The sequence below is a fragment of the Aspergillus ruber genome, assembly GCF_000600275.1.
Source record: "Aspergillus ruber CBS 135680 unplaced genomic scaffold scaffold00020, whole genome shotgun sequence".
In the NCBI taxonomy this organism is placed as follows: Eukaryota; Fungi; Ascomycota; class Eurotiomycetes; order Eurotiales; family Aspergillaceae; genus Aspergillus; species Aspergillus ruber.
The window spans coordinates 15931-42424 of record NW_024467316.1 but is presented as its reverse complement, the minus strand read 5'-3'; the positions used below and the strand labels follow the sequence as shown (position 1 = coordinate 42424).

General features: G+C 47.8%; 10 protein-coding genes across 10 annotated transcripts; 5 read left to right on the top strand and 5 right to left on the bottom strand.

The window, feature by feature from the left end:
- Window positions 1-57: 57 nt before the first annotated feature.
- Window positions 58-1803, top strand: EURHEDRAFT_137440 (uncharacterized protein). Its single transcript, XM_040777758.1, has 3 exons — window positions 58-1281; window positions 1344-1541; window positions 1592-1803. Exons 1-3 carry the CDS (start codon window positions 197-199, stop codon window positions 1704-1706), a joined length of 1398 nt encoding a protein of 465 aa, XP_040637282.1. The 5' UTR covers window positions 58-196; the 3' UTR covers window positions 1707-1803.
- EURHEDRAFT_541297 (putative L-cystine transporter) lies at window positions 1804-3296 on the bottom strand (the record flags this gene model as incomplete). Its single annotated transcript, XM_040787391.1, has 4 exons — window positions 1804-2608; window positions 2695-3133; window positions 3186-3203; window positions 3256-3296. The coding sequence occupies 4 exons, from the start codon at window positions 3294-3296 to the stop codon at window positions 2237-2239; spliced, it is 870 nt and encodes a 289-aa protein (XP_040637281.1). The 3' UTR covers window positions 1804-2236.
- A 274-nt stretch (window positions 3297-3570) lies between these two features.
- Window positions 3571-6553, top strand: EURHEDRAFT_137443 (uncharacterized protein). Its single transcript, XM_040777759.1, has 3 exons — window positions 3571-4159; window positions 4213-4580; window positions 4634-6553. The coding sequence occupies exons 1-3, from the start codon at window positions 4009-4011 to the stop codon at window positions 6344-6346; spliced, it is 2232 nt and encodes a 743-aa protein (XP_040637280.1). The 5' UTR covers window positions 3571-4008; the 3' UTR covers window positions 6347-6553.
- EURHEDRAFT_138686 (uncharacterized protein) lies at window positions 6554-8445 on the bottom strand. The gene has a single exon (XM_040777764.1). It carries the CDS (start codon window positions 8107-8109, stop codon window positions 6760-6762), a length of 1350 nt encoding a protein of 449 aa, XP_040637279.1. The 5' UTR covers window positions 8110-8445; the 3' UTR covers window positions 6554-6759.
- On the bottom strand, window positions 8339-9315 carry EURHEDRAFT_413991 (F1F0 ATP synthase subunit delta). The gene is made up of 6 exons (XM_040782304.1): window positions 9215-9315; window positions 9120-9142; window positions 8882-9012; window positions 8683-8771; window positions 8526-8615; window positions 8339-8466 (listed from the first exon to the last, which is right to left on the bottom strand). The coding sequence occupies exons 1-6, from the start codon at window positions 9287-9289 to the stop codon at window positions 8434-8436; spliced, it is 441 nt and encodes a 146-aa protein (XP_040637278.1). The 5' UTR covers window positions 9290-9315; the 3' UTR covers window positions 8339-8433.
- A 984-nt stretch (window positions 9316-10299) lies between these two features.
- On the top strand, window positions 10300-10958 carry EURHEDRAFT_413989 (60S ribosomal eL29 domain-containing protein). Its single transcript, XM_040782303.1, has one exon. The coding sequence runs from the start codon at window positions 10571-10573 to the stop codon at window positions 10814-10816; it is 246 nt and encodes an 81-aa protein (XP_040637277.1). The 5' UTR covers window positions 10300-10570; the 3' UTR covers window positions 10817-10958.
- Window positions 10959-11363: 405 nt separating this feature from the next.
- EURHEDRAFT_404006 (uncharacterized protein) lies at window positions 11364-12827 on the bottom strand (the record flags this gene model as incomplete). Its single annotated transcript, XM_040780276.1, has 2 exons — window positions 11364-12529; window positions 12575-12827. 2 exons carry the CDS (start codon window positions 12825-12827, stop codon window positions 11364-11366), a joined length of 1419 nt encoding a protein of 472 aa, XP_040637276.1.
- A 223-nt stretch (window positions 12828-13050) lies between these two features.
- On the bottom strand, window positions 13051-14377 carry EURHEDRAFT_459516 (NCBP3 domain-containing protein; the record flags this gene model as incomplete). Its single annotated transcript, XM_040784588.1, has 2 exons — window positions 13051-14250; window positions 14318-14377. 2 exons carry the CDS (start codon window positions 14375-14377, stop codon window positions 13051-13053), a joined length of 1260 nt encoding a protein of 419 aa, XP_040637275.1.
- Window positions 14378-19138: 4761 nt separating this feature from the next.
- Window positions 19139-19619, top strand: EURHEDRAFT_137382 (uncharacterized protein). Its single transcript, XM_040777757.1, has one exon. It carries the CDS (start codon window positions 19318-19320, stop codon window positions 19585-19587), a length of 270 nt encoding a protein of 89 aa, XP_040637274.1. The 5' UTR covers window positions 19139-19317; the 3' UTR covers window positions 19588-19619.
- A 4631-nt stretch (window positions 19620-24250) lies between these two features.
- flbD (putative MYB family conidiophore development protein FlbD) lies at window positions 24251-25201 on the top strand (the record flags this gene model as incomplete). The annotated part of the gene is made up of 1 exon (XM_040780275.1): window positions 24251-25201. One exon carries the CDS (start codon window positions 24251-24253, stop codon window positions 25199-25201), a length of 951 nt encoding a protein of 316 aa, XP_040637273.1.
- Window positions 25202-26494: the final 1293 nt, after the last annotated feature.

Genomic DNA, 26494 nt, shown 5'->3' with positions numbered 1-26494 from the left:
AGGACACTTGGGAAAAACAGCCCAGTTGACGTGACGTTCAATCTTTGATGAGTTACGGTCTCCGACAGAATCTGCTACGGGCCTGTGGGATTTCACCATTATCTGATCGATAAGAGCCAAGGAAGAGACAGGGGAAGGAAGGCAAGCAGAGGCTCCAAGGGGTGGCGCACCTAATGCGCGTGAAACCACCGCCTTAATGTCCCACGCATATGATTCTGATGATGGCGGCCGCTCTCCTGGTTTGGAGCCTTCAAAACCCGACTATGGACTTGTTGATGAGCAGCCGCCTCCATTCGTCAGGAATGATAAGGGAACGTCGCCAGACAGTTCCCGTAAGAGCCAGCCGAACCACTCTGAACCCGGCTTTAGCCATGGCAGTGCCGTGCTAATAGGTCAATTAGACGGAAATCGACCCGATATTAGAGACTATGAGCTCAGTAACCCATTTAAACGGGAGATCACGCCAGAGGAGGGATTCAATCCGCAGAAGATTATTGCTAAAAATGCACTGCAATTGTTGCAAAATGAACCGCTAGCACCCAAGGAAATTGCATCCAAGTATGATTTCCACCAGCAAGACAATCAAACCCGAGACATCAAAAGTGAGCAAGGGATACCTCCGCAACTTCCGCCGCCAGTGCCATCAATAGTCGGACCCACAAGAACGCCACTCGAACTGAAAGCGTACTCCATGTTACAGCCTTCGGAGACTCCGAGACACGATTTACTTCCCTCTATTCATCAATCACCTTCAGCGCTTCCGAAGTCACCAGAGAACCAACCAAGCCTACCGCCTCTGCAATCTGCTTTGGGCGAACTGCCGGGCGTCCCAGCAAAGGAACCTCGGGTCAATGCCAGTGGAGCACCTTCTTACTCGCTTCATCCGGTCACCAATGGCCCGTCTCCACGTGTAGATGTTTCGCGTGAACATCAGCTTCCGGGGCCTCCTCAAGTTCCTCTTAGTCCTTATTCACATTGGTCACCCGCAAGCTCCAAAGATATATCGACAGTACCCTCGCCTGTGTCGCATCCACCCTGCCCAAGGCCTCCTCCGCACAAGTCCAATATACACTATGTGACTTCTCCTTATGATGTACCGACACACACTGCGAAGAGCCCCGTAACATGCTACCCAACGCCCACAGACCCACCTACTGTTGGGTCATATGACAGGCCGTACGGTGATGCAAATACGCCTTTGAATGGGGTCGCTACTGGCAGTTTCAAGTGCCACCATCCTGGATGCAATGCCCTGCCTTTTCAAACTCAGTATCTGTTGAAGTAAGTTTTCGGTACTGCTACGAATATGGCCAAGCTCGCTTACCAATTTCTTGTCCAAACAGTTCTCATGCGAATGTACATTCGCAAGACCGTCCCCACTATTGCCCAGTTGAGGGATGTGTCAGGGGCCCTGGTGGTAAAGGGTTCAAACGCAAAAATGAAATGATTCGGCACGGGCTAGTGCATAACTCCCCCGGGTATATATGTCCATTCTGCCCGGATCAGCAGCGCAAGTATCCACGACCTGATAATCTCCAAAGGTAAGTTCTCCTGCCGCAATGAGATTGAATCGTAGCTAACTGAAGAATAGACACGTCCGAGTTCACCATGTTGATAAGGACAAAGATGACCCCGAATTAAGACGGGTCTTAATGCAACGACCCGAAGGCAGCGGCCGAGGACGTCGTCGTCGGGCAAATAATTAAGCTCCATGACATGAATTGCTTATATTAATCATGCATTGCGATGCATCACTGCCGACTTCCATGAAGATAACTTTCTCGGCACGGCCGGGAATGACGCGGTTATCTTCGATGGGTATCGATGTATATTTGCATATGGATTTATGAACCATGATTCATCCCCCGTTTAATGATACCAACGACACAAGAGTTATGATATGAGGTTTTATTTTCAATCGTTTTGTTATATACTGCTACTGCTACGTGCTGCTTCTGCTTTTATACTGGATTCAGCGTGGGATTTAAAAGGTCTGTTGATTCGAGGCCTATGGGCGTCATGTTTTCTGTCGTTGCCTTTGTCTGTCTTGCGCACTTTATTTCTATCCATATTCTTTCCCTGCATACACGGATTGGAAAGGTACGTTTCTCCAATGATAATCGTAGACTTGTCTCTGCCTATAAGTAGCACGAGTGACCAGTAACCAATGGCCAACTACTTGTCTATCAAGATCCAAAAGATTTCATCTAAAACAAACGTAATGACCACAGAGCGATCAAATATGAGCACTCCTCGACAATTGACCCGGCTCCGACAAAAGTGGAGTAATCAGATCAGGATCCCTCCGCCGATTCTTCGTATCCACGTCCCTGTACAGAACGTAATGTTGTACCATGAACAGCAAATCAAAAACAATTGACACGTTGGACAACAGGAGCTTGGCGGGGTTGCCTGTGACGCCGCTCCAGTCCTGCGCAAAGCTCGAGTCGAGCAACAGCTGGATGAAAGAGAGCACGCCACCGGTGAAGTCCAATAGAATCATTTCGATCCTCCACCCGTCTGTGGACTTGCGTTTGTAATTAAGCCATGCCTGGGGTACGTATTTGACGATTGTTATGAGTAATTTCACGTAGGAGAAGGTGTACATCTGTTTATGTTTAGTACTTTTGAGTACTATCGAGTACTCATGTTTTTCTCTGCCAATAGGAATGTACGAGGGTATGTAGTACTCACCACATCAATCCAAGCCCAAGAGCGGGGATCATACCCCCCATCCGGACTCGCAAGGAGAACAATACCAACAGCAACACCCACAGCGACCAAACACCCCCAGAAAATACCCTTAACCGGCTTACTCGCCTTCTGATGCCTCGAAACCTTGAACCCCCATATCTTCGGAAAGAACTGCGAATACAACAACGAACTCAGAACAACGGCATGCACCGCAAAAGCCAAGTCGTTAACCCGCACAGTCGGCTCTTCAGACTGCGGGTGCCGGGCTGCATATTGACCGCGGATCACGGGGGAGTAAAGGAAGGTGAGTGTGTATATAGCGTAGCAGACGAAGCCCAGGACATTAACGGTGGGAAAGTCGATGGCTAGACCGACAGTTGAGCGACGACGGTAGTTGTCGATTGGCTGGGGGTAGAAGGACGCGGACCAGCAGAGCATACTGTTAATCCATGGTGAGTGCGAGCTGTTTGAGAACTGGTCTGAGAGCGTACTATATCCATCCTAGAAGACTTTATTTGCTTATCAGTTACATTCGCAAAGTAGGGACGGGACGGAACGTACCGGGATAGGGCCTTTGTGAAGGTTTCGAGTTGGGAGGTCATTTTGGTGTACTAACTCACTCCTCTTCTAGTCGAGAATAAAGTGAAGGCAGAATAAGTAGAAGAACAAGAAGAAGGGACGATGTCGGTATCAATATCGTGGATTGATGCGTTATCACGCGTTGCCAAATTGGGACTGATAAGATAAGCACGCAATAAGCTCAAAACAACAGGCGGTGTGGGACAGCAAAATCTGAGTCAGCGGCTGGTTGTCCTGGATATGTGTTTGCGCGCTAAACCCCAAATGGAAAACAGTTGATGTGCCGATCTGAGTGTCCCTGGCGGCTTTACGTGTTGGTCTCAGCCTCCTCTTTTTTCTTCGGTCATCGCGATCTCTCGTTGTTTATTCAACCTTTTTTTTTTTTTTTTTTGCTGCCTTTGAAGAACCATTGCTATTCGGACGGTTCCTGGTATATCTTGACAACTCATCACCTCCGTCTCACCCCCCGCTTGTTCCGTCTCGATCACCGGCGCTTAGGGCACTCGTTTCGTCAGTTACGTCCTTCGAGTTCGCCGTCTCTTATCCTCCGCATCGGTATTTGCCATCGGCTAGCTACTGGAGTGTGCATACCAGATCGATCCGCCCCGTTTCTTGTCACCGCATGGTGCATTCTTCGGAGGTGGGGATCGCATAGATCTCCTTCAGATTTCAACATTCCAGTTATCAAGATCGCGTGTCTGTGCTAGGGAAAGCCACAATTGATAAAAGGGCAATATGTCGCCTAACCCGGAGATGTCTGCTCCCGGGAGCAGTACATACTCCTCGAATACTTTACACGTTGGTGATGGAACATGGGACTCGGGTCGGGATACGTTTCTTCTTCCCAATTTAATGGGTCTGAATTTTGAAACCATGCAGTATAATGGTGGGTACATGCCAAATTTTTAGATGACAGGCATATATGACTGACTGTGATAGGCATGGGAAATCGATTCCGTGATATGCCTAATTACCGTACGATGATATGCGCCCATGGTGTTCTTGCGACGATCGCCTTTCTCGGCCTCGTTCCCGCATCCGTTTTGATAATACGATACTATTCGCGATGGAACCCATACTGGGCTTTTAAATTGCATGTGTGGTGTCAAGTGTTGACTTTGTTCATGAGTACCATTGTGTTTGTGCTCGGCTGGTTTGCCGTCGGACCTGAACGGAGCTTGTCGAATCCTCACCATGGCATTGGATTGGCAATTTACGTGCTTGTCATCTTCCAGGTTATGTGGGGTTATCTGGTGCATAGAATCGAGAGAAACAAGAAGAGATATCATGTTCCCTTTAAGCTGGTTGTAAGTGCTTGTCCCTACGCCGTTATGTTCTTTTTACTGATCTTGCGCACTAGATCCATCGTTGGGTTGGCCGTATTCTTGCTATCCTGGGTATCGTCCAAATACCATTGGGTCTCACCTTATACGGTTCGCCGAAAGTGTTCTTCATCTTGTTCGCAATCGCAGTCTTCACGCTTTTCGTCGCATTCTTTGTGTTGTCCTACCTATACGATACCGAAGGTTATCCAATGACAAGCGAATACGATAGTCGAGCAAGCTATGTCTCCGGACCTTCGGCCTCTGAGGAACACCACCACGGCGGCAACATTGGTCGAATGGCAGCATTAGGAGCAGCAGGCGCTGGTCTTGCTCAGTTGTTCCGGAGACGCTCACAGCATCAAGACAGACTGCACGATTATGATGACTCCCATACATCGTATATGGACGAGAAATACTCTGATGAAGAATCGCGCCGTGGTGATGGTGGCGGCGGCTGGGGCAAGAAGCTACTCGAGCTAGGCGCTATTGGGGGTGCCGGCTTCCTCGCCAAAAAGCTCTTTGACAGGAGACGCAGTCGTGGTGACGACGACACCGAGTCGGGAACATATAGTCGAGCGCACACTCGAAGTGATAGCATGACCGAGGAAACGATGAGCAGAATGGAAGATGGCCGACGACCAGAACCAACTCATCGAACGCCTCTCTATCGACCACCAAGCAGACCCCCGAGTCGACCACAGAGCCCTGGCTCATCCTACTACAACAGTACCTATCTGACCGATCACGACCAGGACCGTCCAAACACAGGCCGTAATGCTTTATTCGGAGCCGGAGCCCTAGGAGCACTCAAGAACCTCTTTGGCGGCCGCAAGAACAATGACCAACGCCGTCTTGAAGAAATGCGCCGACAAGAAATGGAAGAAGACAGACTCGCGCGAGCAAACAGCAACCGACGCCGCTACACTGATCCCCAACACAGAAGAGACGGCTCCTACACCGCAACCGACGTCACGTCCGATGTAACAAGACCGCCGCACGAGGAATCTTTAATCTCAGGACGCCCTCCTCGCCGCAACACATACGACGGCCAACACTCCGATCTCCCGCCCGCACCACCAAGCCACCACCACGACATGCCCTCCGAAACAACCGGCTACGACTCCGAGCCCGGCGCCGCCCCAATCCCTATCCCAGGCCGCCGCCGCCGCCGCCGCAGCAACAGCAACAGTAACAGCCGACACCGCGACGACCACTCCTCCCCCCCAGTCTCCGTGGAATTGAAAATCCCCAGCGATGGCCGCCACGTCACCCTCCGGCGCCTCACCGAAGAAGAAGCCGCGGCAAATCGCGAATCCCGCCGCAAAGAACGGCGCACCTCCCGGCGCCGCAACCAAAGCGCAAGCTCCCTCTCCGGCAACGAAGGCGGCTCCAACAACACTTGGCGCCGCGTCGAGGAAATCGAACGTCAACAACAAGAAGAAATGGAGCGACAACAAGCTGCTGCAAGGGCAGCCGCTGAAAACACACACTCAATCGCTCCGAGCACGAGTATCCCGCCTTCTTCGTATGCGCCGCATCCTTCTCGGATGAGTGGTATGGCGCCTCCGCCGCCGCCGCCGATGCATCAGTCTCATCCTCCTTCGACGCTGCCGTATGGGTCGGGGAGTTATGCGTCGCCGGGTCCAGGGACGTTTACGGGGACGGAGGCTAGTGGGGATTATGCGAATAATCGCCGGCGGAGACGGGCTGAAAGGGCTAGGAGACAGAATAGTGTGGACTTTACTTGATTGGAAGTAACAAGTATCTCTTTTCGCTTTCCAGGTTGGTGCTTTTGTTTCTGAATCTTACCCGAGTTTCCTTGTTATGGAATGACCATGCGGCACTTGTTCTTCATGATGGACTGAACTTGAACATATGGGATGATGATGATTTCTTTTTGTTTTTCCTTTGTTAACTGGCGTGTTTTCCTTATGACCTCGAACGTTCATGTCTCGTGTTTTTATTGTCTGCTTCCTGTTATAACATTTCTGCCATATGCCCTGGTGGGCAAAGATGAATGTATGGAATATAGTAATGAATATATCATTTTTTCTGAAGTCTATAATCTCGATTTAATGCAGCATTGTTCTAGTCCACCAGAGCCTCATACGAAGAGCCGTAGAATAATCTCGCGATATAACTGTATATAAACCTCACCTTGTCACTTCGTGTCAAAACCATCAATTTTCCGGATTGCCTTCCACCCGGAAACCGTGCCTAAACGAACCTTGTCACACATCCATACGATCGTGATAACAAACAAAATCAAAAGTGCCGTGATGAATCTGACAATTGTTGTGAGGACTTTCGAAGATCTCAGACTCTGGGCGGTAATGACAATTAAGGAGATGGCGCGTAGCAATAATGCCGGTACAGCAAAACTCAGCCGTAATAGATTGACAGCATCGTCAATGACCCCTCGCTCATTAATTGGAGAATTTGCATTGAGTGGTGATACCGACAACCGAAACCCCACTCGAAACAGAGAGTTAGACTCCGACGTTTGACCAGAATGCTCAAACTCATCTAGCGAGAAAGTAACCAAGGCAAGTTCGAAAACCTTCTTACTGAGATGTAGAGTCAAATTCTCATCACGCTTATCACTCCTGTCCATCTCTTGACCATCTAATGACCGATACTTTAAACTCTCCCAATGAAGCGGCAACTTGTCCATTGTAGGTATAGGCATTGGAAAAGGTCTTTCCGGATCATCAACCGGTAGCTGGTAAGTCTCTGCAGGAGCACGATACAGAGCAGGTCGTAGCGAAGGACGCCAAATAATCTTTCTTGCTTGTCCTCGATACATCTCATTCTTGGTATTCCATTGCTTCCTTCTCGCATGATTAACATTCAAACAGATTTTGCTAGGTTTATAAACGCCGGAAGACAACGAGAATTGCGGACCATGAAATGATGATTTCGTATCCTGCTGGTCCTTCTCCCCGCCCAGGCTAGTGTATGTAGGGTACTGGGCATTCTCGGAAGGATTTGGCGTATTATCAAAAACAGCCGAGCCGGAAGAAGTGAGAAACGACGGTTTTCGTGGCTTTGGCGGCTTCCATAATTCTGGAATGCTGTTGAGGCTGTGACTGTCGTAGCTGTCTTCCTCTAACCAGACTGGCTTCAGGTTGCTTGTTGTCTCTGAAGCAACTTTATCCCTATCTTGCCATGAACCGAGGTCAGACCAGAAGCGATTCGTAGGGCTGCTAGCAGGTGATGGTGTGCTACGAGCACTTGATTGTTCATTCGCATCGTGAGAGAAGCATTTGCTGATGGAGAGACCAGGTGCTTTGTGTGGGGTGTTGTAGGTATTGCTAGAAGTTCGATATTTGTCCGTTTCATTGTGCTCGTTCTTTTCTGCGTTGTTGCCTGTTTCTGATGCGTAGAGTCGTAATTTCCCGGGGGACACTCGAAGTTGCGTTTGAGCTTCGCTCAGAGAGCATTGGTGTAGGATCAGTCTCGAAGGCCGGGTAGGCGAGAACGGACTTGATGGAGATAATCGTGGATTCATTGTTTGACTGACGACCTGTTTTATTCCAGTGAGTTAATAAAAACGTTAAGAACGTAAGAAGATGGAATTGGTGGTTTCGTCTGGTGGATCTATCAATTGTTAGGAGGATAAATGGGAGAACGGAAGATTGAGGGAAAGTAGCATCCAGTGCACCATGTTGGGAAGGCGCAACCGTGGAATGTCAGAAAACCAAGAATCCGTACAAAGGTACAGAAAGCAAAAGATTAGTGGACGTGGCACAATTCAATTAGAGTAGCCTCTTAAGAGAATTGATATAGTTCTACAAATTCATAGTCGAAGCTGCTGGATATGTACATCAAACATCTATTTCAGGAAAGACTGCAAGGTCTCCAGAACCTAGCAAGGCCGTCAGCATACATTCGATTCAAAGTGACGTGCCCAAAGAATGATCTTACCTCCAGCTCAATCTTGGCTTCAGCAATGTCCTGCTCGCTGCCGTTACCACCGGCAACCTTCTGGGCCTCAGCGACCTGAGCGCGGACAGACTGCATTTAAATGCGTAATCAGCATGGTCCTATTACTAATTGACAGTGGACGAATGTAGAAACTTACGTCAGCGCTGAAGGCCTCGAGAGGGTAACCCTCGACGGCGTTGATGCTCAGCTGGGATTCGGGCTGGACAACAGCGAAACCACCGGAGACTAGAGTAGCGACAAGTGTTAGCCCTGGGTAAATTTCAAGAACCTGGCCGCGACGCATTCGAATCTATCTTATCGCAAACCAAGGTCGAAAACTTGAATGTCGGACATACGGAAGAACTTCTTGCTGGCGCCGCCCTCCTCCATAACCTCAACGAGACCGGGCTTAAGCTGCTCAATGGAGGGAACGTGGTTGGCAAGGACACCCATCTCACCAGATTCGGCGGGGATGTTGACCTGGACACTGTTTCGTCGGAAAGATTCATCAGTATGCATCTTCAGGTCGGAGATGTGGGGACACCGAAAAAACATGGAACGCTCGGATCGGGGCAGGACGCAAGATTGACATACACGCCGGTCGAGTTGAAGATGGTCTATTATCGCATTTATCAGTAAAGGAACAATCAGGGGGTCTGGTAAGCCGTCCAATTGATCCGGAGTCGTACCTGGTGAGGGAGGGTCAGGGAAAGCTTGATCTTGTCCGACACAGCCTCAGCGTAGCCTCTGCGCTGGACAGGCATGCTGAAGACGGAGGGGCGGGCCCGGAGGGCAGAGCGAGCAAAACGGAAGGAGTTCATCTTGTAATGGACGGAAGCGCGGGGTGGTGAAGTTGTCCCTCGTGAAGCTGGGTTGAGGTGAAAGTCGCGAGGGTCGGATGCCGGTTGTTCCCTAGCGGCTCTGTGATCACGTGTTGCGGAACGGCTTTGCGAACATCGGCATCACTTCAATATATATCATTTTCCCACAATATTTACAGAATTCCGGGGTCTTTGAAATACGAATGACTATAATGTGATACAAATATTTTGAAAGTAAGCCTAAGATACGGTAACAACGTACGATATTGCACCCACTGCCTGGTCTATAGAGCGGACGCTGCCCTCGAGGGAGAGGCGCATAATCAATTCAAATGCCCTGGACATAAGGACAATTACGGCAGTATGTTTCCGCCTACAGACACCACGATTGTTGGCTCAATTTGGTCCTATCATTAATGTCGCATCGATGATTCACGTGACGCAATTTGATATCACGTGACTTAGAACGTCCATGAATCGGGACTTGTGATCTAACAACTCCCTTTTGTCTTCCCTATATTATATAGGCCTACTGTATAAATATTCAACTCAGTATCGTCTACTACAGTAAATCAGCAACTATCCCATGTACTTTATTAGTGCATATCGAAGATAACAACAATGCCATGGGTCATGGTCCAGATATGCTTAGTCAACATTGTCCCGCAATCCGTAATGGTACGGAGTACAACAGCAGAGACAGAACAAATAACGCAAGGAGAACAAAAGGAAAGGAGAATCTAACAGAGCGTAAATATATCTTATCTAGAAGAATAACCAGAGTTGTAGAGAGCACGCCATATAATATGTATACTATTCATATTGCATAACTGGCCCTTCCTGCCCGCCGAAGCCTCCCGTAAGCGAAATCCCACACAACGGGCAGCCCTAGCCGAGCCGGACTTGGGTCGTCGGACCTTTTGCACAGTTGACGGAGAACCTCTTTGACAATCCGCCAATTCAACGTCCACTCTCCTCGTTGCGACATACTCCGTCAAAATGGCCAGTACGTGCGACCCTACTTGGATTATCTTATATCGAAATGCTGTTACGGGAATTTCTCGACAATGCGAGTTTTTGAGGCGGAAGCGCTGACTTGATGTCCTTTTTTGTGCAGAGTCCAAGAACGCATCGCAGCACCACAACAGCCAGAAGGCTCACCGTAACGGGTGCGTATATACTTTTTGTTTTTGAGGATGAGTTTTCTGGGAATGGAAGGGGGCTATGATGTTGGGATTGGATGTTGGGGAATCCTTGGGGATGACCTCAGACCAATGTCTACATGCAATACGCTTCTTTCGAAGAAAATCAGACGACACAATACCAGAACAACCCGCTGATATCACCTTCAACAACAGTATCAAGAAGCCTAAGACCCAGCGTTACCCCTCGCTCAAGGGTGTCGACCCCAAGTTCCGCCGCAACCACCGTTACGCTCTCCACGGCACTATGAAGGCTCTTGTACGTTGAACCGATTCGCAATACCCCGATACAATTTCCGAGAAAATCAGCTAACAACCCCACAGAAGGAGCGCAAGGAGGGCAAGCGCGAGGTCGCATAAACGGGTATAAAATAATGGAGAGCTACTTGGGTTGGTCATTTTAACGTGCGATGACAACAAAACACGTCAACGTCATGTCGAATAGCCTGGCTGGTTTCGCGCGATGACGGTTAAATAAATTCATTATTTTTGTCTCGATGCCACGGCTTTTGAAGGGGTAGTCCACCCTTTTTCTACAGTCAGGTAGAATCGCTTCCTACTGTCAACAAAGAACCGGTTTTCTTCGTTGGTTTCTTGGTTTTTTACAGTTCTAGAACCAGGCATATGTGTGTACAACACCGCGTCATTTCAATGCGCGAATGTTGAAGGATTATCTAACGTGCCGAGATAAGACATGCCTCAAATCACCAAATACCCTTTGTCTACTCAGTGGCCCGGGGTGCATGGATGAAAGGCGACATCTGTAGACTGTATAGCCTGGATTATTAGGAATAAATCAATTGCCATTACCAGAATCACCCCTTCCAAACAATAAGCTTCTTATCAAACCCACCAGTAACAACCCATTCCTCTCTAACACCCTCAACCTCAACCCATCCCGCCCAGATAGTCCTCACCTTACACCCAACATCATGCCCCATCTTCAACATACCCACAACCTTCCCCGTCCGCGCCTCAACCCCCCTCACCACCCCATCATCCCCATTAATCCAAACCCCAGACCCATCTGGCCTCCACAGAACCTGCGGCGTCGAGTACGCAGTTTGCGGCGCGAATGTATTCGCCTGGATCAGGATAGCCGCGTCTTCGCGGTTCTGGAGTGCTAGGGCTTCGAATGCTTGCGTAGCTTGGGTTATGGGTTCTGGGGTTGGTTGAGGTTCGGTTTCTGGGTTGAAGCTCTCTGCTGATGGGAAGAGGAGGCGCACGAAGATCACTTTCATGTGCGGGAGAGATGACGTTGCGACTGCCAGGAGGCCAGGGTCGTGTGGATGCAGGGCTAGACTGGATGGGGAGAAGGTGATCCAGGCGTTGGAATGAGGAGCCAGATTCTGTTTTCCGAGTAATCTGCATTCATATGGTGTATTCTGCCCGGTAGTATCAACCTGATAGTAATACAGATGCGTCGAATCTCGTCTCGAAACGAGCAGCATCGTATGCCCCAGATCAACATGCTTAACGAACAGCATAGTCTCCGGGTTAGTGTCCAGGTTTATGTACGCAATGGGCTCGTCTAGCATCACGTCTTCCCCTTCACTTTCAACTGGGAAATCGAACTTATAAACGCAAATCTTCGAGTCCCATCCCGCCGTAGCAACCAACACCCTCCCCGAAGGATCCTCATGCGCAACAACCTTAACCGCATATTTCGCATGATCCTTCCTCTTCCCCAGGACATCTTCCCCGCACTGCAAGACAAGCTGGCCGGACATATTGGTCATGAAGATATATCTGCCATTGCGGACAGATACGTAAGACAGAATTGGCGAGTCGGAGTGGCCAGCAAAGGCCTTGACAGGTTCATTTCCCTCGGCTGTTTTGAAGAAATGGAGCTGTCTGTCTGCGCCTGTGGCAACTAGGTGAGGTGATGGCTTGTCATTTGGGTGTTGTTGCCATTGCTCAACGGATGCAGCAAGGAGATTTGACGACGTTGGTGTTTGAATGATTGTTGGTTTTGATGGTGCTGATGCAGTTAGTTATCTGTTTTTGGAAGAATGGAAAGACATACCTGGGACAGTCCATACATCTTTCTTCTCATCCTCGTTGTATCGTTCGAAATTGACGCTCTTGTCGAATGCTTTCTTCTCCTCGAGTACGCCTTCAATGGTCCAGTTGCTACTTCCGCTGTCGGTTTGCCCCACGTCTGCGGATAGACCCCCTTCACGGATGAAAGTGTCCAGGGTATCGTTATAGTTGTTCGACCGTAGAAAGCGGGCGACTATAATACTAGCCAAGGAGGCTGGTTGGGATGTTGTAGCCATTGTTGCGGTTGGTGTCAAGTGTTCTTGATCCCGGTTTAGGGAATTCCGGCCATAGGTCGGCTGGTCCAATCACGTTACTGGATCAATTGAAATAGATTGAAGCAAAACCACGCTGGATATCGATTTAGGTATCTTTTCTTAGCAATAAAAGTAGAGATTATCAACATCATTATCTACGTTTTTATGAATAACTCCAACCATGCCATGCCACATATCGAATTGTTCAACCAAACATGTCCTCTGCCCTCCGTCTTGGACCTCCTCGCCCTTCGATTCTGTTCGAAAATAGCTCCTTCCCGGAGTTCGAGCTGTACGTAGACGGGAATAACTCCTTGACCGATGCTCCTTTACCCTTTATCGACAGACCATTAGAGGATCCACGAATTGAGAAGCCTTCGTCTTGAGCTGTCCCACGAATGTTGACACCACCGTTGTTGGAAGACCCAGGGAAGAGCTCAACACCCCTGTTCCGTGAATCACCAACCGGAGCTGAGATTCTGCTCGACAGCGTCTCGTCCGCGGCATCGATAGCGTCCTTCCGGCGATGGTTGCTGACTTTGCTTGGGAATAATTCTTTCTTAATATAACTGTCTGTGGTTTTATTCGGGAAAAGCTCGCGTTCGTTCGATTTTAACTTGGTTGGGAAAAGTTCCTTCGCTCCGCTCCGACGGGGAGATCGCTCCCTGAACCGCCGTTCAGACCGACCCGATAGCAGTCGGTCACTCTCCAGGGTGTCTCGGCCGGGGGATGCACTGCGGTTTCGAAGACGGCCCGAGGAACCCCCTTCATCGGGGAACAGTTCGCGCCCTCCACGCCTCCGCCCAGTATCACCTGCACCTGCACCAGAATCGTCATACATGTCCGCACTTATAGGCTCGTCATTATCACGGTCCCGCCGTCGTTGAAGCTCCCGACCGTCGAACCGTCTCCGCCTATAATCGCCATCACCGGAGTCCCCGCCTTGACGCCTCCTTTCTGAGAGTTCCGTTCGCAGCCTCTCGCGGGGGTCATGCTCGGGGTGCATAAGATAGAACCGACTCGCTTCGTGCGCACGAGGCTTCTTCCGATCCGTTTTCACCGCTGCTCTCACCTGGAGGACAGAGTCGGGGTGCGATGAGAGAAGCTTAGCTGAGCGCAGACGCAGAGGTACCGCAGACGTATCCTCATCCTCACCAACTTGTGTAAGGGCAGCCAGCGCCTGGAGACCGATCTCCGACGACGAGTAGACGATATTCGCGGACGTGTCATCGATCCATTCGACGCGGGTAGGCTGTTCGGTAGTGAAGTGGTCAATGGCGAATTGTCTAATGTCACCCGTCGTTAGGTCGTCGACGCCTCGGATGTGAACTTTTTCGTATTGTGTTTCTATCGTCTGAGCATCGAAGGCACCGTCATGGCCGAATGATGTTGTCGTCTCGGGTTCCTAGCAGACGCGGCCAGTTAGAGAAGCTCGACTAGAACGGCGTCATTTTCGCATCATGCGCACTCACATCTTCAATTGGCTCAGGTTCTGGAAGGGGTCCAAGATCGAGATCCATATCAATGTCCATGTCTGTGTTGGCCGGAGCGGTGCCATTTGTTGCTTGTTCGGCGACCTCCATGGTGGAGAATCTGCGTCGTAGAGAGCGTCGAAGTAGACTTGAGGATATGAAAAAGCAATATGCTATCCAGTAAAATAATCAAATGTAAAGCTGTAAAAGAGGTGAGAAAGTGAATGAGTTGTGACCGGGTGTTGGTCGCGAACTCTGCGGCTCGCCTTTCAGACCGCCTGATTAGGAAAAGCGCGTGCGGAGTGACTTTTAACGCCGACAATCATCACTTCTATGCCTTCTTTCACATCATAAGAGCGGGCCACGTCTAGAAGTGAATGTTATAAGAATCTAATCATCCTGGGTGCTTTCTCTCATTCGACTCCAAGCAATCGAAGCAGCCATCACATTGCTTTGAAACAAAGTCCATGAGCCACGTCCATGACGATACCTGATACCTCCGCTATGTGATTGGTTTGGAAATAATGAGATGCTATTAGAGCTGAATGACCTCCTGCTTCACGGTTTCTCAAAAGCATCTATCTATGTACTGGATGAAACAAACACTGCTATCCGCGAGTCGATGGTATTGATATGACAATAAGTTCAACTATGTAGGAGGAATTTACATTGTTGCATTGTTGGCGATAAACTCGGACTCACAGAATAATTCACTTGCAATAGCAATTATCCAGCATCTACAGCGCTATCAGTGATGGCCCTGTCAAACATTGCTTTTTCAGCATGCGTCTATCGAAGGTTTCCGGCATTGCTATATTCGTTTCGATAGAACAAAAGGCTGCCTTTCGTTCCCAAACAGACTTGACAGTAACGGAAGAATCCAAGACTTTCTGGACTTCGGTTATCATCCAGCCAGCGTCTCTCGAGACCTGGCCCTCGAGGTACACACCGCTCGAGAAAGGAAGGATTTTTCTGAATTTTGACATGGGGTCACGAGTCAACTTTTTTGTCTACCTACGCCTTACGTTGGTCGATTGGGTAAAAATCTGAATAATCCTCGACAGTTACACGTCTTAAAATGTCAGCATACTCCTCTGTACAGCGGCTCTTTGAACTCGAAATTTAACTACCGGTATCACGGCGACCTGGTAACCCATATGGTGATCCACAAGCATACGGTGCATGTTTGAAGAACGCAGGATCAGCCGAATGCAAATAAAGTCAGAGGAGCAGGTAGCTTTGAGTCTTGAGTTACCCGCTCTATCACTGATGGAGTTGACGAAGGAAGAAATCAGAGAGGAGGTTCCTGTCAGTGTCTGTGGAACACGCCGCGACCTTGAATAGGACAACCAGTTTTCTGGGGTTGCCTTTTTACGTCTCTAAAGTGATTTGGTTCGCCAATACAACACAAAGGAGCCGACTCTGAGGGAGATGGTCACCTAACAATAAAAAACTTTACCAATGTATGCTGGAAATCCTGTTAGTCCCTGTATCCACTGCTTTAATACAACATGACTTAACACGGTGCAACAGGATACCATGTTGTATGGTGCTTACTTTGTTTTGTTATTCTGCAGTGATGGAATCCTTCACTTTGTATCTTATTTGAACAAAACTTTCCCGAACTCGTCGACCACATCAATTCAACCGCCCGTGGAGACAATTATTACATCCGCGTTTAGGTCCAAGGGTTGGCCGAACCGGATCTCCAATCTCCAACGGCCCTACGATCGACATCAGAGTGAACGCTCAGGGGCTGCGACTCCGTAATACCAGTGCAGTCCGCGATTCATGTGGGCAAAACCCGGCGTCAGTGACTTGAGCCAGGCTACAATATCGACATCATGCTCACAATGAGGGCAGATACCATTCATGGAATTTCACCAATTTGGAAAAAGGCCAGGCCGGAACCGTGGAATATCCACAAGCACCCGGTGTGTCAATGTCCAAGACAGTCTTCAGTGTGTAGAGTTAGTACACCAGTGAGGAGGCTCTGGTAGCTATCAGTGAATCATCTGCGTTCTTTGAAGAGGACACATGATATTGTGTCAGACGTTCTGTCTTGTGTGTATCGAATGGATCCAACAGAAGGCTCTTTGGATTCATGGAGTCGATAACCTATATAGCGAATGATGCAATGCCCTAGAAAAGGGATATCAGAAGAAACAGTGAGCAAAGGCTCGAGTCCAAGCGGAGCGCAAAACCCGTGTCTAATATGTTTCCAAGCGCCCGAAACAACTTGCCTAGTTAGCAGGAGAAAGGCATGAAAGCTTTTCCAGCAAAAAAATCTCAACACAGACAGTTGAAGGATTCCATTCGTTTGATGTGTTCATCCTAGATACGAATATCTCTATCTGTTATGTTGGGATATACACTAATCTTGATAGGCCTAGGGCCAACATTTAGACAGTATCTGGAGAGATCTGGCTTACGAGAGATACCATATTCTTTCACGGTGTCTTAAGCAACATCGATGCTGCGGGCAATTCCCGTATTTCTAATGCGATAAACACGACATTCTCTACTCGGGGAGTACAATGCCGTCACTGGTTGGTTTCGAGCCGATTGGCTCTTATATTGAGCAGTCTTTGATTTCGAATCCTTAGGGGTTCGTGCGTCGGGGCGATGAATAGAACAGTAAAGAGTGCTCAGCTCTCCAGGAGTTGGTGGAACTATCTGACTGGGCATGGGACGTTGGGCCTAGATCCTCCGAAATGAGTCCTACTGGTCTGTACAATTGGCTTACTTGGGATTTTAATTGGGCTCGTTTGGGACTGTAGGAACAAGCGAAGACGGCGATGGCGTCAGTCGCCATTCTAGCACCGTTTACAGTCATATCACTACCGACGGCTACAACTTCGTCCGTAACACTACGAAAATGAAACCTCGTCATTCAATTGCCCGAAGCGAAGTCATATATATGTTTACACACACGTGGAGATTTCGGTGGCTGATTAGTTTGGCTATGATACCTATTGTGATGTACTGCATGCTCGATAGAGAACCATGCAGTATACTATACTTCTGGTAGTTCGAGCACTATCACGCTATCTAGCCAGCAAGCCACTCCCACAATGACCTCTCGATCACGATCGAGCCACACACCGACTGATTAGTACATATTGCTTTTAGGAATGAGTCCAGACCAATACAACTACGCGTTCAATATTTACAGCAATGACGTTTACGAATCCCCCTTGTTCAGCTGAACATCGCTTAGATGCAAGTTTGCTCGTATAATAGTGCCCATTCCAAAAAGGAAATAACTCAGCCGCGCCACAACAAAGCCACAAACAATGTGCCACCAGCCACAAACACTGAAAACGGAAAGACCAAAATTGAGTCCGTCGGAGTACCCGAAGCGATGAATTGGGATACGGAGAAGACAACCACGCTTTCTAACGGTCACGCGGCGGACAATCGGAGTCTACTACTTTCCTCGATTGAAAGGGGGCATGATGACGATGATGGAGGTTGAGAAAAGTTCCGCGGCACAACCCATGCACGAATTGGGTTCACTTTGCACCTCGCACTTCTAAACCGATTCTGGAAGGGGCAAAAGGAATTCCCATTATTGAGTTTTGCTAGTTAGGGCGTGGAGTAAGGGATATTCCTTTTTGCTGACTCGCCTTGCTGAGTCGTGCACGCTCTTCAGCCCCGGACGGGAATAGTTTCGAGATCTGAACCTGGTAGTTGGGACTGATTGAGTTTTTTTTTCTTTCTTTGTTTTCTTTTTGTGAAGATTGGAACTTATTTTGTTCTAGATTGGATCTGTAGATAGTGATGCATCTAATCGTGAAGATACTTTCTTTTTGCTTTTTATTTATTTTTTTTGGCTGGCTGACTCGCACCATTCGCCTGAAGAATGCCCAGAGACAGTTAATGGAATCCAGGAGAAACCACGCACACGCACCGAACAACGCCGAATAAACTCGCCTGACAGCGGGATATCCGTCTAATCTTGCACGGACGTTAATAGGTAGAAACCACCGTGTACGGGGGTACGGAGAATACGGCGTATCAGAGTACAGCATGTGGGTGCTTTGCAACGTTCGGCTGTGGTAGAGAAGTGTCCTGTACGGAGTAATCACAGATATCGAATTGAATACCAGATCTGGATGTATGAGGTGGGTCTACCCCACAATAAACTCAATAGTTCGGTCGCAAGATGGAGCGATCTGCGATTGGCATGAGGCTGTTGTGCGCGTTCGATGGGGCATGTTTCAAGCCAAGGCTGGGGATTCGAAATATCTCTAGAGACTAAGATTGGAGACCGGTGCCCGGAAAACATAGCAATAGCTTTGGGAAAGAGTTATCGCAGAGGTTGACGGAAAACAATGTACTAGTTGCTAATGGATAATAATAGCACTAATAGATTAAGGAAGTAGTAGTTTATGGAGCAAGTCCAAAGTAGTGCAGTCACACCTTACCTTGAGAATTAACACATTAACACAACAAATTAAGGCGTTATTACCATTCACCAAGCTATACCCGAAATAGGGAAACGGACGGACCATAGCCCGTGGAGAACCCTCGGGCACCACCCGGTTTCAAGGTCCCCGACGGGATACATATTGAACCCCGACAACTGTCATGGATATGTACATAGTACACAGATGCACGAGAGGTTGGTTGAACAGCATAAAGGGCGATGACAGATTGTTACATACTCCGCCTTGTACAGGCATAAGCATAAGCAAAAATGCACCGTTTACGAGAGCGGAGGCCAAATCCTCGGAGCCCCGCGCGAGGTACAGGAGTAAGGTGGCACATACGGAAACATGCTCTATAGTTGCTACAACAAGGAGACTCTCTTTGTTGGGGGGGTCCGCATAGCTGGAATAAGGAGATTTCAGTCTGATACAACTGGTGCGTGTCAAGTTTGTTGATGTGCATCAGTCGTGGGGTCCACGTAATGGTTACTGTGCTCCATACAGAGTTCTCTTGTAATAGCATAGGGGTTTTGATTATCATGGCTGCTAACTAAATCTGCTACGGGTATGCTCGAGCCTCTACCATCTGTCTTCTGGCCCGACAGTCCGGAAACATCCAACACACGCGAAAGCGCCGTTCGATCCACTTTTCTTTTTCTTTCTTTTTTAATATATTATTATTTTTTTTTTTTTTTTTTTTTTTTTTTTTTTTTTAATTTTTTTTTTTTTTTCGTCTGCGGTGCCGTTCACTGTCAGTGTCAGTGTGTCAGCAGCATAGTAAACAAAGTAAGCAGTCAGAAACGTGCAATTGCAGTTATACAACCCAAGTTATCATAATAGGATATACCCTGTCTATACAAGCATGTCTGTCAAATGAGTGTCATCCACAATGCCCGTAAGCGCTAAACAGGGACTGACCCTGCGGGGCAACAAGGGTTTATCTCAAATACTTCCAGAGCCTGTGATTGGTCGCTCTGCCTTGACCCCCTCTGACACAGGTGCATTGTTCCCAATATCGACTCCTCGTTGCTCAGATCCAGTCACTAGCTTGTAGTAGTTAAACGCGGGCGAATGACATAATGCGGCTTTATTCGGCGATTGCGCTATATGACACAGTACGTATTGTATTGTATTCGGGATAAAAAACAGATACGGATACATGGGTTCGTACCATGGGGGTGGGTGCGAGGATCATGGCGTTGTGCCGGGATCGGGATCTTTTTCCATCTGGGCCTTGAGACGAAGAACGAAAGCAAAAATAAAAATCGATTTATTGAATCTTCAGTGCTTTTTGTACTGATACTATTGTCACATAGCATCATAGGAGAATTAATAAAGTAGAAAATCATTCGGATACCCCATTCGGTAACGCACAAGCTATTCTCGGATGGATTGTATATCTGTGTGCATCTGTTACTCCGTATATACTCCGAAATAGCAGTTACAGACGGGACAGTTGGTGTCTTGGCCTGGCATTTGACAGACATGACATGTCCACGCGGGACATGAAACAGGCCAACTAAAACGTAACAACAATCGGCAAATTGCTCCATCCAAAACGTAGGACAGTTGGAATACATAATGACAGGCTAACAGACAACGACTCGATCAGCGCACCGGTCCCGTCTATCACTTTCTGTTTTTGGAGGTCATGAATTCCAAATACCTTAATCACTAGGCCAATCAGGGGCCGTGTCTGTCGGGGAGGTTCGTGACATTAGTCCCACTACTCTATCCGGAGTCTTTCCATCATCATTAATATATCGTAGCGAGTATGTTGGGGCGATGGAGGTGCGGTTTAGCATGCGACCGATCAGGGGCCTTGATGTATGTGTCCTTTTTCAACGTGGACTTGGTAGGGTATCCTTGCTGTGCTGTACGTTTACTGTTGGACTACGTGGTCTTGTACATGACTCGTGTATGTACATGAGTACTCATGTGCCTATGCTGTTAATAGTGTTGGGCATAGAGGAATAAGCAATTAAGCCCAAGCCCAAGACCAAGATTTCTCCTGTATGTGCACACAGTGTAGGAGTACGTATCATTCAACGGTTCTAGTGGAGTCGCTAGATCCTTCTGCGGCGCAGCTGGGATCAACCAAACCGGGAAACACGCCAAGCCCATTGGCGGAAGAATTAATATACTTTATGGAGTACGTTCAGAGAAGACTAAGAATGCTGTGGGATACCCATAGTGACAGCATCGATTCCCGCACTGATTTTTCCGTGCCGTACGACAATTTTAATTAATTTTTTATTAAGTGTTCTCTCGCTCAAGCTCGGTCTGGAGTAGCTCAGTTGTTGACAATTTTAGTTTATCGCACTATTCATTTAGCCCGATAGCGGGACCCGAAAATTTTTGGAAAACCCGTTGACGCACGGATTTCAGCACACGATACTCTGTACCAAACAAGGATCATGCATAATTGTCATCATCTCAGTTGAAATTCGTCACTGTGTGCAATACTGCGCTAATTCGTATACACTAGTACCTGTCCAGCAGACATCCTGGAACTGGAACTAGCAGGGGTCCGGGATTGGGATTATGAATTGAAGACGGGATGGATGGAAGGAATGGGGTGGGATAAGATGGAGGGGCACATCTTGAATACCCCATACGGAATAACCCCTAATGATTGACCATGGGCTTTTCATGGCAGTTCTTCGGTGGTCAGAGATCTACCAATCAGTGTCCTGGATCGAGGATCGCCGTGACCGCCCAAAGGACGGACGGTAGAGCATACAGAAAATACAGAGCATACAACCTCTACGGCAAGTAATAGACTTCGAAGCTATTGACGTGACATTTTGACAGCAAAGCTACGGAAATGGAGTGGTCAATCCTCGTCAAGCGTTTACTGTCAATTCAAATCCAATCGTGCACGTAGTCTAGGCCCATGCCATCGCCGTGAACCGAGTTAGTCAACTACGGAGTATGCACAGTACTCACCGTAACCCCCGCTGTATGGGAGATGTACAGACAGTTTAGGAATTATGCGACGATAGCCACACCAAGATGACTCGTATAGTGACTGGGTTACCAATAGAACAGATAAAAAGAAAAAAGGATGATCTGTGACCTATCAATCTTCGATCATGTTCCAGATGGATAGCGGTCCAGGCACCTGGAAATGAAAAAAAATAATAATCACACGATGACAATAGAGAACCATAATGGGTCTCAAGGGGGGTGAAAGAAACGGTCAAGCGTGGTGAGGCTGGCTGAATATTCATCATGTGCAATATGGAGTATGGGTTGTGTCCCAACATCCTGGTATGTATTCGTAACTATGTATGCTACTTTCTGTATAGAGTAAGATAAGGCGGGTCTGATCTCGCTTGCGCTCATACCATGAACCCCCATTTTAGTCTAAAATGCCTTGTATTCTAAAGTAGTCTGTCCTTGTTGTACGCTATGTACGCAAGTCAACCGTATGCCGTATCTTTCCTTGATCTATACGGAATCCCCACGTCGATCGTAGCCGTTTCTGGGAAGTACCCAAAACTTTAAGGATTCCAAATTCCAAATCGCTTCTGGACGAATCATATCGTGCAGTACCCCAACGGCCCATGGGCTAGTGGGTCCATACCGATCTGAAGAAAAAAAATAAATTAATAAAAATTTACAGCCTCATCTTCCTTCTCCTTCTTTGGGGCTTCTTCACCTCTCCTGAAAATGACATAAATTGCGGCTGGCTGATGATACTAGATCAAATGTTGATTGAAATATTACCAGAACAATGCGTAACTGATCTGTCATTCTTCAGATACTCCCGCTGAAGATTTCGGTATGTCGTACTCCGTACTCCGTAATAGTGTGTTCTATTTATTTTGTCTAGAATGGGCCTTCTTTTTACTCCCACGACTCATGCACACGCATGGTAATGGGTTTATTGGCTTCTCCTTTCCATGGTAAACCGAATTTGACATCCACGAATTGACCACCACCAGGAGGGCCGTTTTTGTCGCTCCCGTTGTCCTGTCAGGGCTTGAACTTTACCAGCATGGGCCACTCTGGACCCCGATGGATCCCGCTGGTTGGTTTTGGTTGGTTTATGGTTGGATTGCATAGTCGACTTGTGTAACTTTTATTTTTATTATTTATTTTTTACCCACACCATTCCTAGTAGCTGAATACATAGAGTAGTGTATCGCTACATAATGGTGACCGAGTATTACCCCTGTCTGGCAAGCACGATCTGACCCGTAAACCTGGTTCTCTCGACAATTGAATCAATAGCCTCCACATCAATCAATCTGCCACACGACCGGTCTGAATCCAGCGCGGTTCCCCCCTATATCAGACCCGTGGTAAAATCGTTAGTGGCAAATCTCCCCACGATCTGGCGAGTGTTATACTCAAACCAGATACTGTATAACAAGTTTTTCCACCGATAGTGTGTTTTGGTGCTTTTTTAAGATACGAATCCACTCCACTATCCCACATACCGTAGTACCCCAGTGCACCTAGTAAGGAGTATATTCAGGGTACAACTTTCCTAGACGAGAAGGAGGCCAGAGTCTAGAAAATATGTACTCTGGATGGCATCGCGCATGATTAAACTATCTGACTAACAAAGGTTGATGGTCACCTGGTCTATTCTGGTGAATCGATAAGGGATATCCCCACCGGTAACATGGTAACATACACCATATCATACATACAATACGACGTACGTACATACAGTATCACTCCGAACTGTCAGCTCCGAGATCTTGGATCGGATCTTCCTTCATATAGCGTGGTGCACAGTGGAACCCTATTCAATTTTTTATTTTTTTTTCTTTTTATTTTTTTTGGACCCGTCTCCCTGGTCAATTTCTCGGGATGCGATACAACTTACCACTACCAGCGACTAATCCTGCTTGCTGTCGTCAGTCCCTCCTGACTGGCCCCATCGTATATCTACCGGACGGTAGCGGCGCGATCTTCGATTGATTCCCAAGTCCTCGGTTACGCTGGCCATTGCTTTTCTTCCTGTGTTTCCTCCCTTTTTCATTTTTTTTTTTTTTTTTTTTTTACAAGTTGATCATTCGCATAAATAATTTCGGTCATCGCCGTCACCAGTCAAATCATCTCAAATCAAATCAGTTCAATTTATCGATCCATCCCTCAATCGGGTTATTGCTTTTTTGAATATATTATTTATTTTATTTTATTATTTTATTTATTTTCTTCTTTTTTCCCTATTGAGACGCGCCTGCACCGGTCCCTGTCGTCTATCTGTAAGTCAAGTCAGATCCGAACTTTCTTTTCACAGTTCCCACAATTATTTCCCCCGCCCTGTACCTTTTGGTAAACGGGTTTTCTTATTTAACTTTCTCTTGTCTCGCACTTCTGTCTCTTCTCATCATCCATCAATCTTCATTTTTCATTCTTCTTGACTCAAGTCTAACACTCCGTCAGACCTATTCCTCAACCACAACCATTCAACCACCTCAATAGCCTCATCTACTATACCACACACACACACACACACACACACACACACACACACATAATGGCTCAGACTCACCGTCGAGGTCCTTGGGTTCCCGAGGAGGACCAGTTGCTTGTCCAGTTGGTGCGCGAACAAGGCCCCAACAACTGGGTGCGCATCTCGCAACACATGCATTACCGGTCTCCCAAGCAATGTCGGGAGCGTTTCCACCAGAACCTCAAACCTTCTCTCAACCGCGAGCCCATTTCCGCTGAAGAGGGGTTGTTAATTGAACGCATGGTGACCGACATGGGTAAGCGTTGGGCTGAGATTGCCCGCCGACTGGGCAACCGCAGCGACAACGCCGTCAAGAACTGGTGGAATGGCAGCATGAACCGCAAGCGGAGGGGTCTTTCGTCCTCTGCTACCGCCACCACTTCCTTCTCTCGCACATCCTACAGCGGCCGCATCGAGGCACCATACCCACGGGCTTCGACCATCAACAGCAGCCCCCTCAGCCGACGCTTCTCTTCCACCTCGTCTTCCTACTCGACCATCAACACTCCTAAGCAACTCTCGCCCATCTACACTCTTCCTTCCATCAACCGTCCCATCGAGACTCCTTTGACCTCGCCTGCATTCTCGGAAACTTCCAATGCTCCTTCGTTGGTCTCGGATAACAACTCGATCTCTTCTGCTTCGCCCCGCACTGCCGCCTCCCCACAACTCCTGCCTCTTCCTATCGACATGCGCCAGCACTACCACATGCGGCGCCAAAGTGTTTCGTCGCTGAACAGTGCAGACGAGACCTATGCTACCAGCTACCAAGGGGCCAAGGCGGTTGACACCATCCACGACATGACTCAAAAACCCCGATGGATGCCCGAACTCCCCAGCTGGCGCCAACACACTGCAGCGCTAACGCAGTCGTGGATTAGCCCCCCAGAGGAGGTCCGCACACAACCATTGAAGATTGAGACTCAGACCGCAGAGCGCGATTCGCGAATGGGCCTCGACAATCTGCTTAATTGAAGAGAAAAAAAAAAAAAAAGAAAAAAACACCATTTCCTTTGTTCTGATTGATTATTCACGCAATGATGTACACGCCACATTCCGACCCTGGTCATTCTTTTATTACACAATTTTCTTACTTGTCTTTCCTTTGTTGAGTGTGTATATCTAATGTGTATATTCTCTGATTGTTCTCCCCCGTCGGTCAATTTCCACTGCGGGTCACGTGGTCACGACTGTTATTTGCGTGTGGGGGTTCGGAGCTGTTGTTTCGCCTCCCTCTTGTTGTTGAGCGAAAAGCATTTACTGCAATTTTGGGAATTGTTTTACTTGGGAGATTCAGGAGTGATGGTTTTTATTTTAAATCTGGTTTAGAGAAAAGACCGCGCGAGTGAAGGATATGATTTGTACATAGTTGCTTTTCTTTGGATCGATGTGCTTGGACTTAATAATACCCCATGACTGTTGGTTGTTAATACAATTATTATGATCCTATTATTTTATTTCTAGTGTTAGTGTCAGTTACCTATCACTTCCGGACTAAGTAGCAATAGTGCGATGTGAGTTCTGGAATTTGGAATGTTTATGTCCCGCAGACGATGCATTAGTTTGCGCTATCATGATCTGGACTTTTTACGGAGTAGAAAGGAGACTTAATCTATCTCAATCTACACAAATTGGGGAACCGTATTGCTTTTTTACAACAATCCCATTATCTTCGTTATACTAATACTGTAGTTATGGCACAACTATTCTGTACTTATACACAAACTCAACAATTTATGCACCTATATGCAGCATAATGCAAGACCCCCAGCTCCAGTTTACGCTATGCTATGCTATGCTATGCTATGGCCAGGGCCTAACTAAGTAATCCCTGTCATAACAACGTCCGCTCTCGACAGCGACAGCTAAGACCCGACCCTTGTTTCTCATGTGAAACGGTCGCGCGGAGCGGTCTACCTCTAGTTCTCCGTGTGAGAGTTTCGTATAATATACTCGCTTAGAATATGCTTATACGTAGACCGATACGACATCCTCTTCAAAAGCAGAAAAGTCTTAATTTTGGCCACTATGTACGTATTTGTTGACTAGTGCAGGCCTGAATCTGGACAGTTGGCCGACCGTTACGCGTATCGGGTGGTTCCGATCCCTGACATCACTCTAACGACTGGGATCCAAATTTTTGATTCTGGCGCCGAATAAATTATTACTAGATTGGGCTACAGGTCGGTCGGTGTCGTCGCGGCTTGTCTTGGTCTGGGTTAGCTGAGTTGGGGCTAATTTTACCCATGGTACGAGTATGTAGGTGTA

Bases quoted from the DNA above. Each gene is read 5' to 3' on its own strand.
- EURHEDRAFT_137440 (XM_040777758.1), top strand. From the start codon at position 197: ATGTCCCACGCATATGATTCTGATGATGGCGGCCGCTCTCCTGGTTTG. The intron at 1,282-1,343 runs GTAAGTTTTCGG...TTGTCCAAACAG, and splicing joins CAAACTCAGTATCTGTTGAA to TTCTCATGCGAATGTACATT. The intron at 1,542-1,591 runs GTAAGTTCTCCT...ACTGAAGAATAG, and splicing joins CGACCTGATAATCTCCAAAG to ACACGTCCGAGTTCACCATG.
- EURHEDRAFT_137443 (XM_040777759.1), top strand. From the start codon at position 4,009: ATGTCGCCTAACCCGGAGATGTCTGCTCCCGGGAGCAGTACATACTCC. The intron at 4,160-4,212 runs GTGGGTACATGC...TGACTGTGATAG, and splicing joins TGAAACCATGCAGTATAATG to GCATGGGAAATCGATTCCGT. The intron at 4,581-4,633 runs GTAAGTGCTTGT...CTTGCGCACTAG, and splicing joins ATGTTCCCTTTAAGCTGGTT to ATCCATCGTTGGGTTGGCCG.
- EURHEDRAFT_138686 (XM_040777764.1), bottom strand. From the start codon at position 8,109: ATGAATCCACGATTATCTCCATCAAGTCCGTTCTCGCCTACCCGGCCT.
- EURHEDRAFT_413991 (XM_040782304.1), bottom strand. From the start codon at position 9,289: ATGCCTGTCCAGCGCAGAGGCTACGCTGAGGCTGTGTCGGACAAGATC. The intron at 9,013-9,119 runs GTATGTCAATCT...CCGACGAAACAG, and splicing joins ATCTTCAACTCGACCGGCGT to TGTCCAGGTCAACATCCCCG. The intron at 8,616-8,682 runs GTAAGTTTCTAC...ATTTAAATGCAG, and splicing joins TCGAGGCCTTCAGCGCTGAC to TCTGTCCGCGCTCAGGTCGC.
- EURHEDRAFT_413989 (XM_040782303.1), top strand. From the start codon at position 10,571: ATGATGTTGGGATTGGATGTTGGGGAATCCTTGGGGATGACCTCAGAC.
- EURHEDRAFT_137382 (XM_040777757.1), top strand. From the start codon at position 19,318: ATGCTCGAGCCTCTACCATCTGTCTTCTGGCCCGACAGTCCGGAAACA.